At 35.9% G+C, this 12,745-nt stretch overlaps 1 protein-coding gene across 1 annotated transcript in view; it reads left to right on the top strand.

Annotated features, from left to right (window-relative positions):
- The window catches only part of LOC139819494 (uncharacterized), a 76,026-nt gene that overhangs the window by 34,686 nt on the left and 28,595 nt on the right, over positions 1-12,745 (top strand). The window contains exon 3 of the mRNA XM_071788860.1: positions 1,627-1,705. Within this exon, the coding sequence (XP_071644961.1) occupies positions 1,627-1,705 (79 nt within the window). The remainder of the gene's footprint in view (positions 1-1,626; positions 1,706-12,745) is intronic.

Below are 12,745 nucleotides of genomic sequence, written 5' to 3'. Positions count from 1 at the left end.
AAACACTCTATCCGCCTAATTTCCTATTGTCTGTTCTATTTTTATTTGTTTCCCATTTCTTCCATCTCATCGCAAGAATAGAAGGACAATTGAATTGTGAAGAACTAGTTTCTTTTCTTTTATATTAGTTTTTCTTCGTTCTATCGTTTTTTTCCCCACTTCCCTTGCCTTCCCTCCTTTTTACCTTTTTCTCCTCCCTCCTCTTGACACTTCCTTATCGGTTCTGCCGTTCCATCTTCTTGCCTCCGGCAGGTATCACTATCTTCGTTCTTTGGCATTCTATATTTCTTCCTCTCTCGATATCTCTAAACACCCTCGATTTCAGAAGTGTATACCACGTATCGCCTCGCTGCGTGCGGCTCCTTGACGTTTGTTATATGCGATCGTCCAAGTCAAGTTGTAACTTGATTCCTTATCTTTCTTGCGGAAACACAATTGCATTTGTCACAGTGCGCGCGATTGTTCTCGCAGCTCTTAATGACTCCGTACAGTTCGCGGCTTCTGATCTACGTATCTGTCATGTTGCTGACGTCCGGAGGAATTATCGTACATACGCGATCGTAAGCCGCCACAGCGCAGAACAGCGCGCGGATCAATATCCCTGCACACCTGTTGCGCGACTTTTGAATCACTCTGTACGATGAATACGGCGACCGACCGTCTCAGTTACCGCCGCGACGAAAACAAGAAGAAGAATGCGAAATCCTTGTCGCTTGATCGCCCGCCGCGCGCGACGTCGCGGCGCATTCATTATCAATCTCGCTACGGGCTGGCTCAAAGGCAGCGAAATTAATAACTGTTTGCGGAAACGCTGAGCGGAAACTTCGCGCTTCGCCGTGGCCATCTTCGTTTTATTAATCCGCGTAAGCCGCGGGCGGACTGCGGAGCGGTGCAGCGCAACGATGAGAGCGCACTTTGCGTTTATTATCGCCGGCGCAAGCCCTGCGTCGTGTCCGCGAGTCGATACTCACAATCTGCGCCACTCATTATTATGCGACGCCTTTATTTTTCAAGTAAACGCTGATATGTCTGGATAAACCGTGAATTTTTAACGTAATATATCTGAAAACGAGCGTAACGAGGTTTCTAAAGCTTAATCTACATACATCTTTTCCATATAGCCAAGATAAAATCAATATTTGCTGTGCATTTTATCAGATTTAAGATAAACTTGAAATAGACTTGAGTTTGTTAATTAATTAGCTAATAAATCATATTAACAGATCTGTAATTATAATGTACACTGAAAAAAAATACTTAGATCCAAGAAAATATTTTTTCACATAGTACCAATGGCTTATTTATAATCACATATTTATTTAGAATTAGATATTTTTACTTAATTTAAATAAATTATTATTTTTACTTAATTTAAGTAAAGATATCTAATTCTAAATAAATATGTGATTATATTAAGTAAATAAGCCATTGTTGATACTATGTGAAAAAATATTTTCTTGGATCTAAGTATTTTTTTTCAGTGTATACTTAATAAAAAATGTATATATCTTTATATAAGTCCAATTAATTAATATAATACATTTAATTAATCATTTGACACTTTCTATTTTATTTTTGTGTAGTTTTTTAAATTACTTTTTAATCAATAAACCGTTGTTTTTTTAGATGTGAACATGGTGGCCGAGCCAAAGCCTCACCAAACTGGACGCAAGCGGCAGAACGTCTCCAAAACGGGCAACGACTGGTAATTAAATTTTTACATTTCATGTTTTAAATATTTCTTCTATAAAGTAATGAAGCAGCCTGATCATATTTCATCTATTACATATCTGTTACACGGGATATGAAAGAATATCTTTACCTTTACATAACTTTGCATATATTGCACGAAGATTGCGTTTCCGCGAAAAATTGAGCCTTTCTAAGCACTGATACGCCATAAATTCATTATACGTGCACGTGTACATGGCGTCGTACGTAACGCCCGGCGTTATGAAGCTATCTCATGTATTTGTACGAATTTGCCAACAATCTACGCAAAGTAGATCCCGGTGTTCTTTGGCACGTAGTTGCACCATCTTATCTTATCTGCTCGATTTTTCCCAGCGCGGCGCGTATAAATCTTCCAGTGAGAGGAGTTTCATTCAAAGGACCGCTTTATCCCGGCCTTAAGGTGCCGACGAACCCTAAACTCGATGTATAAACCCGAAAGCGCCGAGAGCGTATTTTACGCGCGGAACGTGACCGTGAATTTACGAACGGTCGCATGTTTGCGGAAGTTAACTTGCGCGAGATACACACACGGAATAAAGAAAAAAACCGTAATTGCATTGTATTGCGCACGTAAAGGTCCCTTGTGTCTTGATGGGCAATTTTAAGTCACACGTTGCGATTTCATGTAATAATGATAATATAACAGTAAATATAATATGAATTATCGAGAAATATTGAAAAGACTATACGAAATAATTTACGGAATTATTATACACTAAAAAATGTAGTGTTTTAGACACAAATTTAGAAAAGTTATATATTTCAATATATCTAAAGAATTATTACTGATTATAGATTTCTAAGAGTCTGAGTAGATAGCTGATTTCTATAGTCGTACATATTATATGTTAATTCCTCTTATGTAATATTGAAGCTTTCTATCTTCATGGGCAACAGACCATATTCTAAAATTAAAATTAACATTAATAGCCTCGTCAAGAAGCGTGTTCTTTTTCACGCATTGGTTAAGAATTTAATTGAGGCTGTGTTTTCAGTAATCCGGTACAATGCTCGACACGGGAAGTATTTCTCCGCAAGAGGAAAAAAAAAAGAAACGGCGGAGACATTCTCTCTAACAGCTGATGCATTATCCACGACAGATCGTGGCAAACGTCGATACCTTTTCACGAACTAAGTCGCGTATCTTCCCTTTTCTCTTTTTGCCAGCTCTCCGCCATCTCTTCTTTCTCTTTTTCGCTTCCTTCCTCTTCTGGAAAAAGAACTCGACTATTTTCCGAATGTGCCAATTTAATTGATACCAATTTTCGGTTGCACACGACGCTGCAATTTTGAACTTTTAAGGTCGCAATAAAAAGATGATTTTGATACAAATAGTATAAATTTTGATATAAACGATACAAATGTCAATTTTGAAGCATAATTAAACGTAAGTATCGCCCTTTCTTTTGTTAATTAAAAATTGATCTTGAAATATATTATCTCGAATAGATAATATTAAATTTTTACGCTAAAGTTTATTGTGTCTACTTTTTCAAAGAATGCGCTGATTAAAAAAAGAAGAAACAGTTAAAACTAGATATAATTAATCTGCATTAAGATTAAGCTATAAATAACTGAAATATTCAATCATATTGAAATTAATTTTCGAGCAAACTTCGGGTATAACAAACTAAACATGAAACAGTTTCACAGATTAGTTAAACTTTGTTTTGTACAGTAAACGCTACGTAAGCATACATTTACGTAGAACAAGGGTGAACAACCTAAACATCAAAATGATTCTATATACCGCTGGAATTAAAATTAATTGAGGTAGTGTAATAACGATATTACAGCTTAAATATGTAGTTCTTGTATTTATTAAAAAAATATATAATTCTAAAGCAAATATAATAATGTAATTGTTTTATTTCTATCTAAATAATTAAAGAAATAATGTACAAATTATTTTCTAGAAATCTTTGATATAAAATGAGAAGAATATCACGTATACCAACTGAAATTGAAGATGCATTTGTAAGTAGGTATATAAGGCTCGAGTTGTCAAAGCTCAAGAAATTGAGCGGAATGCTGCCATGAATTAACCATCTCACGATGTACTATATAATATATATGTGTATATATAGCCAAATGATTCGACATCAAGATAGCTTCTTTTGAAGAAATACGAAAAACCTGAGGGATATTACGTTCAAGCTAGGTTAGCAACCTCTGATAAAGCGGAAAAAATGGGTCAAAACTGTCAATGCTGTACTATATTGCGAGATATACGTGCATTATGAATACGTGAGGTTGTTATTGGACATATGTCTGCAAACATAGAAAAAAATTTATGAAAATTTTAGGTGAAATAGCGTGGAATCGTCCATATCGGACATACAATTGGACATACATCTAACAATAAGATAAACTATCGTTCGCGCAATCAAATCAAATTTTTGAAAAGCAAAGTCTCTCGCGGAATACGATAGAAAAACACGACATCTCGAGAACGCCGCAATATCTGCGCGTTGGATTTTTCAGATCTTTCGCCTGTCGCCCTTTTAATGCAGCCGTCAATCTCGCGCGTCCTCATCCTGACCAGAATTCCATCCTGATTCCTGTGCGAGGTCTTCTCACCAAATATCATGCGTCAAAAGCCACTTTCAACGTAAAAAAGAAAAAAAAACGTAGACTTAGAATGCATTGCACAATACTGGAATTCACTCGCGTTTATATTTTATTTATTATTTTTATCGCGCATGAGAGATGTCTCCCAGTTTCTCTTCAAAAAACACCATAACTCAAAAAATGACTCTTTAAATATGTATATTGTGATTTCGGATTCGTTTAAATTTCATCCATTAAAACGCAATATGCGAAATTGCAAAAATAATCATGCGTTTTTATAGATGAAAATTCGGACATTTCACGTCACACATTAATCAGGTTAGAGATCTTTTTTACATTAAAAAAATACGATGTACTAAAGACATTTGTTTATATGTAATACGTAGCTTATGAAACATTTATACGAGTTGCCATTAAACATATCTTCGCATTTATAAATATAACCGATGAATACTGACTCGTGCGCTGGTCTTTTCTAGCAAAAATTTGTGATTACATATCTTGTTTCGCAAATTTTTCAACGTTATTTTACCAACGTGAAATATTCTAACAATAAAATATTAACTGTCCCTGAATTTATATTATTGTTCTCGACATATGCAGCTGTTCCAGTTCTATGGGATGTACTGTATATACACAGTCATTAACATGTTAAACGACTTTTATAATAATGCTAGGACAAGATAGAGCGAATTTTAAATAGACAATTTTATGCAGAAATGATTTGACTCACAAAAGTAGGAAATATCAATTATATATGTGAATCAGCAAGCTGAAACTCTATATTAAAAGGGTGATTAAAGTAACATTTAAAACTGCATACCATTCAGCGATGAAAAATGAAGGTCAATTCAGTTTTAACAAACAGATCATTTAGTTCTACATAAAAACCAATATAGCCTTGCGTTTGCGTCTGTTTATTAGAATATTATTTCAATTTTTCGATATTTCTAACTTGACAAATGTTTGTACATTTTCAAACCTTTATATCTACAACTCTGTGTGTTTATTATTTGTTACATTGAATTAAAACATTTAACAGAATATTTAACAGTTATATAATATTTATTTTTGCAAGGAGGTATTATAATATTTTAAAACGGAACCAATCACAGAGACATCGCATACTCTTCATATTTTGAAAGAATACATAACCGCCGTGTGTCTTTGACGCGATTTAACTTTCCAACTTAATTCATTCGAAAATATTACTCGGCAGGTTAATTCATTTTCTGTGTAAGACTCATCTTCCGCATAATATTTTACGAGCTGAATTATTTCACTCGGTGTGTCCGTTGATAACGCCACTGTCTTGCCACCCATTTATTTCTATTTATCAAGCCGATTTAATTATGAATTCGCTCGGCTCCGTTTATTTAAACGGAGACGCGTGTGCGAATAAACGCACGTGTGTAGCGCCGATGTCGATAATCCGCCGGGTCGGCAAAGCCGCGAAAAATATTCCGCCGGCGTTTCCGGGATTCGCGCGGGATATTCGGGACAATTTCAGGATATCCGCGGGATTCCCGGCTATCCCTGCGCCTTCCCGGGGGCTCCCGGCGTACGTGTTACGGAAGCAAACAGGTCGCTTAACAAGCCGGAAGAACAATAAAAATGCGTCACCTCATTAACCGCTCCCAATTAGTCGCGGGGCAGCGTCGCGCGGCGCTTAATGCAACATGTACCGGGTGTCCCGCGGTGGTTGAGGTGGCACTATAAATATAGATTGTGAGCCTTATTTCTTTTTATTTTTTCTCCCGTTACTATAATTACCACAGGATTAATGACCTAATCCTCCCCACGCCGCAACGCATATAATTTTTAAGATTTTCTTTAAGTAATTAACATGAAAAGTGTGTACGCGGCATTATAAGAGAGGCGAAAAGTATTGTTTCTCTTCGGCTTGTATAATAAATATCACGCGTGTTAAAATTAAAACCGATTATATTATACATCGTCGTTATATCATTCCATTCTGCTTTCAAGTGGTTAACATGACAATTAAAATAATTATATAAGATAATGTTGAAAAGGGAGGCGAAACGTCGAATGGAATATAAGAATAAAAATTTATTATTTTGTAAAATGTATGAATCGAATTCTCCGCGATTCACGCTGAGAGCCTTGAGTAAGATCTTTGAAAACGGGCAGGAAAGCCAAATCCGACCTCGTCGAGACGGGAATCGCAGTGAAACGCGAATATCGCAGTTACGAGAATTACGCGTGAATTGTTCGGCTCGGTTTCGAGTACGCTTCAGCACGCCATTCAAGCAGGATCGCCCGTTCATTGTCCGTCCGTTAATCCTCTTCCCTGCACCCCTCCATCGAGATCACGTGATTGCAGATTTTTAGCGAATCATGCGGCAAGCGCCGCGAAGTTTTAACAACCCATGTTTTTTCGTGTCTGTCATATTCAGTTAGTTACTTCTGCTTATTTGGATATGCATATACCGTCACGTTTCCGCGCGTTTTGTTTATTTATTGATTATACGGCTTTTCAATTATACATTTTTGGATATTTTGAATATCATCTCTTTCGTTTTGTTTAACAGAAGCAGACTCGTAATTTTGAAAAGTTTAATTGACGTTCGAATGATTAAGTTACACGTTAAATACGCGTTAAGAAAACTTTATATAAAATTGACTAAAAAAAACGAGGTTTTATCGCTTTCTTCTTTTCTTGCTTCATCTTTTGATTTATTATTGGCTTTATATAATTTAGAAGCCCTTGATATATCTCAATATATTTCTCAATTTAGTTTCAACTATTAATATAAGTTACTACTATTTAATTATTTATTAATTACCATTTATTAATTTCTATTTGAGTCGTATATATTGTGTGCGAAAATGAATTCAAAATCATAAAAAATTGATAAAATTAGTAAATAATAATTAAAATAAATATTTTAGTCTTTACGAAGCTACACATATCAGTGAATCCTTAATAATAAGTACTGCTACTCACAGGCGTACAGTATATTAATTTAGTACCGAAAAATCGAGATAAAAGAGTGGCATTATCTCTGCGGATGGAAATACAGCCTTAACGTGTCCTCCTTCCTCCTTTTCCTCTCCCTTTCATCTCCTTCGTGCGTTCATTTCCTGCGGTTTGTGTAAATTAGGTTTGCTTGTTGCAGCAGGGTGCATAGTAACACAGTGCATTTTGTAGAGCGAGACTTCCTCTCGCGGCTCGAAATAGTTTCGTGTATTTCTCAGACGAATAACCGGAATAATTATTTGTAAATTAAACATGTACGCAATTATGCCAAGATATTTTGTTTCATTTACGGTTTTTGTTTGATTTCGGTAAAGGATTATGAGTATTGCCTTTATTTTATTAATTTCAAAAATATATACAATTTCTATGCATTTTATTGATGCATAATAATGATCGTCAAGTATCTTGAGTTTAATTCTCAGGCTTTTTAAATCTATCTTTAGCACTTTTAGAATTTAGAATAATATAAGTGGCTTTATTAAAGGATTAAATATTGTTAAATATTATTTATATCCAATTATGAATTTTTAACAGTCAATAATAGTAAATTTAATTAAATTTATAGATACATTCAAATTTAATAATCTTAAATAGGTTTCTTAATTCTTTTATCTAATCTCTAAGTATTTCGATGCGTCCAGTTAAGCAGATTAACTTTTTTTTCATATATTTGAAAACACGTAATACTTATCTTATATTGTAAATCTAAAGATTTAATTCAAGAGACACGAGAGAGAATCCGAAATTTCGGTAAATGCGTCGTAATCGTTCTATTAAGAAAATGAATAAGAAAATGTAGTCGGGGGCTTTTGAAGTGGCCTGTAGACGTTAGCTTGCCCTCGCCAACCCCTTTAACGCCGGACATAAATATTAATAAGCGAGCGGTGAAATTCACGCTTATCGCGCTACCGTGAAGATTTACATGAGATAACACGACTTTCCTTTTGCGGCATGCGCGCAGGTGTGTCACCGTGTGTGTAAGCATGTGCGTGTGTGCATGTGTGTGTTTCCAGCTTCAGAAAACATGTCAACATTTACATACAAGGCCGGATAAGCGAGTCACGGGGATCGTTTTGCAGCTACGCCGACTTCTATCGGGCTTGATATCTGCCGAGCTTTATTACGCCACCCTCGGAGAATAAATGATGAAGACAGACGAGGAGTTGGGGGGTTACTAAATGGTGCCGTGGGAGTGACACGCACTGGTTGGCAGTGGACGATACTTTTCTTGCGAGCCAATATGATTCTTTTTTCTTCATAAAGCATAGCAAAACCGGCACCGTCCGACGCTGTTTTTAGCCGTGGAAGCATTGCACAGTTAATTTTGCGTATCTCAATTCTTGGAAAGTCTCGCGTTTTCAGATCTCTACATTGCTGAACTTTAAATCCTTGGATTTAATACAGATCAAGTTTATAATGTAGCACGCAAATCCTTTGATTTTGGAAACCTTTAGATTTTTGGAAGTTTGCGAACTTGTGAATTTAGGGGCGCTTCAGGAATCCTAGCATATATATCTTGAGTCCTTATATAATTGGATTTATAGAGAGGAAATATTTTTTTAGATTTTATGACTTTTTTATGTGTCTCAAATTTTTTGTACATATGTAACTATCTAATTTTTAAATTTTTTAATTATCCGATTTTTAGTCTAAAAGAAAATAGAAACTTATTTAATATTTATAGGTCTGTAATATAAAGAATTTAATAGTAGAACACTAAATACTTATAGGAATGTGATAATTAAAAAATTAAATGTCTAGACGACTCTGTTAAAGATTTATTTTGGAAATTAAAAAAAATATGTTAATGAATAATATTATTATTTTACGTAAAATATTTATCTTTTTAAATATATATGTATATGTATGTGTGTGTGTGTGTGCGTGTGTGTAAAGTAAATACTCATACACGCGCGCACACACGCGCGCAGAGATGGGCGACAGCATTTACTCTGCATTATTCAAGTGGAACATTATTTCCCAACATTGTCTATCAATAGACGTACGCGTCAGGTGCTGGTTAATAATCTCGGCAGGTGAACGCGGTTACCGGCTAAATTTTCGCTCGAACGGAAGTGGCACAATTAAGGGAGTTTTGTCTCGGGGGTTGGCCGGAGCCAAGTTCCGGAGTACCATTAGGTATATTAATGTGCTTCCCTGGTTCGGGTCGTTCCGGGGCCAAGCGCATTATACCCGCCCCGCGCTCATTTACAGCCGATGCAATCGGCCAAACAACGCCGGTTATTGCTGAGATTAAATGTAACTCAAAAAATTTTATTCCGGTAATATCCCCCTATTAGGTGCGGACATTCACGATTCGTTCCTCTGTGCAGTTGTAGTTTCCACTGGATTTCTATTCGAGGTCCATTAGGTATTCCGTGCTTTGCGTTATACATTCTCAGATTTCTGAATACACGAATAATTTACTTTTTAAGTTTTATCAAATATATTCGGATGCTAAATGTTGTGCACCCTTTAGAGATTCTAATTTTAAAAACGTGATCTTTACCTCCCTGCTGGATTTTTAATTCTTACGTTGGAAAAAAGTTACGGTGGAAAAGTAAAATATATATGATATTTAAATACTGAGTTCTGCAAGAATTTTTTACTCACGTATTATACATTATTATGCATATTACGTATTATTAGTTGCATATTATGCAAAGTTATCGTGACTTAAATTTTTCAAAAAAGATGCGTTAACCCAGAAACATAAAATGTATTCATAAATCAACTACATTGTATTATATTTCTATGCATAAAATATGGTAAATTTTGTGTGACTTACTTTTTCATCACTCTTGGCCATCTTTCTTCTCTTTGTTACTATCAAATATAAAATTTTAAGCATTCTGCAACAGACTAAAAAATTTTTCTAATTTTTTTATTCTCCCAAAGTTTGAAGCATTTGTCGATCAGTAGAAAATTAGAACATTTTACAATAAAAAAAAAAACAATTATTATTTCTTTCGAATAATTATCATTATTCCTTAAAATATTCAAATTTATTTTATGAAAATTTAAAATACATTTGGCATATTTGTAAAACGTTAGATTTTTTTTCTATTTAAATAGTTTTCTCGTATGTCACGCTTTCAGCGAAAAGAATCGATGTTGAGGTCGGGTCGAATCGATCCGAAACGAGGAAGAATTCTTATTATTCTGCGTCCACGGAATATAAATCTGCATAGAAACACACTCTCGCACGTGCGTGTGCGTGTCGACACTCGAAAATTATACTTGCAAACGCTGTAGGAGCGTAATTAACGTCGCCGGCACGCACCATTATCCTGCCGAGCTATCCTGCTGGTATATTATCGCGCGTTTTAAAAATTGTCGCCTCTTTTATTAAGCACAGTCGGCCGATATTTTTTCACTTCGACATTTAGGCGCTTTTCAGATGGACGAAGCTTAAAACAGCCAACTTTGTGCATCATATTTTCTTTTACGTGAATATTTCGTACATTGACTAAATAAAAATTCACTGCTTCGCAGTTAATTGAATGTCAATTTAATATAATTCATTTATTAATAATATAATTATTAGATATTACTAAAATTATATATATTATGTGTGTATAAAAATATCATATTTACAATAATAATTTAATAAATTTTTAAACGAATAATGACATTAACAATATAATTATTAACAACCGCAAAATATCTGTTCGTGAAGCTTTAAAATTTTTTAGCTTAAACAAAAGAATTTTTATTTTAAATAATTTATAATAATTGAAAATAAAATATTGGGAATTAATGACATTTACCGGAGAAAATTTTGAACGGTCATATTTTAAAATGGCTTTAGGGAATAAATGGATGGGACAAACATTATACTCATATATAATTATACGCGTAAACTGATAAATTGGTTTTCTTTCTTTATCAACTCTCTCGGCTGTTAAAATTATAGCTTTGAACGGAGAACGCTTCTAATTTGTTACAATTATGCAAAACTAAGGGTAGTATTCGCGCGATCGAGAATTCGATAATATTATGTTAGAACAAGCAATATATCGCGCGCGTATATGCGCGCATCTGAATGTGGTGCGCGATAGCCTTTGGTGTACCGCAAACCGCGACGTAACTTGGTAAACCCCCATCCTCTCTCTCGCCCACGTGTTAAACATTGATTACTGACATGCGTATAGTTAATATACCAATGTAATTCACGTGAATGTTCGAAGCCGTTATGGTTCCGTTATGTTTGGAGTTGAAACAAACATTGTACGCGGTGATCCATTTTAATCTCACCGTTATTGCCGAAACTAATGAAACAAAAAATACATTTCAGATTAGAGTTATTGTATCTTCGGGAGGAAATATGAGACGATCGTTTCCTAGTCAGCATAATTTTGTTCTAGATGGGACTTTATTTCTCAGATACAAAGATATCTTTTTTTTTCCTAATAAAAGCGATTTTAATTATCGATTTTTCTTGTCGTCCTGCTGATACGGAGAATATGAAAAATATGCGGATCATATTAATAGCAGCGCAGTCAGCGGCACATGTCTCGTTATGAGGAAACGATAGTTGGAGAGCTGAAAACGAGATCTCCCAGGAAACGCTATTGTCTTGCACTAAGGTCCCTTATAATCCTTGTTAATAAATCCTCTTGTTATACCTTACAATCCTTTGTTCTATTCGTCATAATGAATCCACAGACCGTATAATACATCCGCGTACACTCGTGTAAAAAGAGAACATCCCGAATATGGCAGAGAATACACAGTAGTGTTTAATAACTCGTAGTTTATTTTTCGCTATTTTACTATATGTGGATGGAACAAGTTTTACTACGGTATACCATATCCAGTCCTCCACCGATATCACCCATACGTTCCCGCAAATCCCCGAAGGGCCATCGGGCCGCGAAGGTAACGACCGAACGAAAGAGTCGTCCCTGAAAGAGGAGACGGGGGATGACGCGATCTCTGAAAGGGTGGATCTTTCTCTTTCTCTCTCTCTCTCTCTCTCTCTCTCTCTCGCTCTCGCTCTCTCGCTCTCTCTTTCTCCGCAGCGTACAAACGAGCCGAAGGGTGGTGGACGACAAAGGGCGGACTCGTCCGCACTGGAAGAGACAACAGGAATCGAGACGCGAGCGCGATTCGAGCGCGAATATCGCCGTAGTCTGTTTTCGAGCTGAGTTCAGCGCGAACGTGATTTTCGAGCACTCAAGCGAAGTGGAGAATGGTGTCCGCAGCACGTGCCTGCGGGCTAATCCGCCATCGTCGTTCCCGGCTGACTCCATTTCGCTGTACGTTCCGCCGGTTCCGGCGGTTTAGCCCAGGAACTGGCGCGTTCTTTTTATTCCGCCAAGTGTTTTACCTCTCCTCGGACTAATTCCAGATTGTACCGACATCTTTCTAACTGCGATTGCCCGCAATATCGCCGAAATTTTTCACGCAATATTTAGCGTAGGTATATACCTCCCC

The sequence above is a fragment of the Temnothorax longispinosus genome, chromosome 9, assembly GCF_030848805.1.
Source record: "Temnothorax longispinosus isolate EJ_2023e chromosome 9, Tlon_JGU_v1, whole genome shotgun sequence".
Taxonomy (NCBI): domain Eukaryota; kingdom Metazoa; phylum Arthropoda; class Insecta; order Hymenoptera; family Formicidae; genus Temnothorax; species Temnothorax longispinosus.
This window is presented reverse-complemented; position numbering and strand designations above follow the sequence as displayed.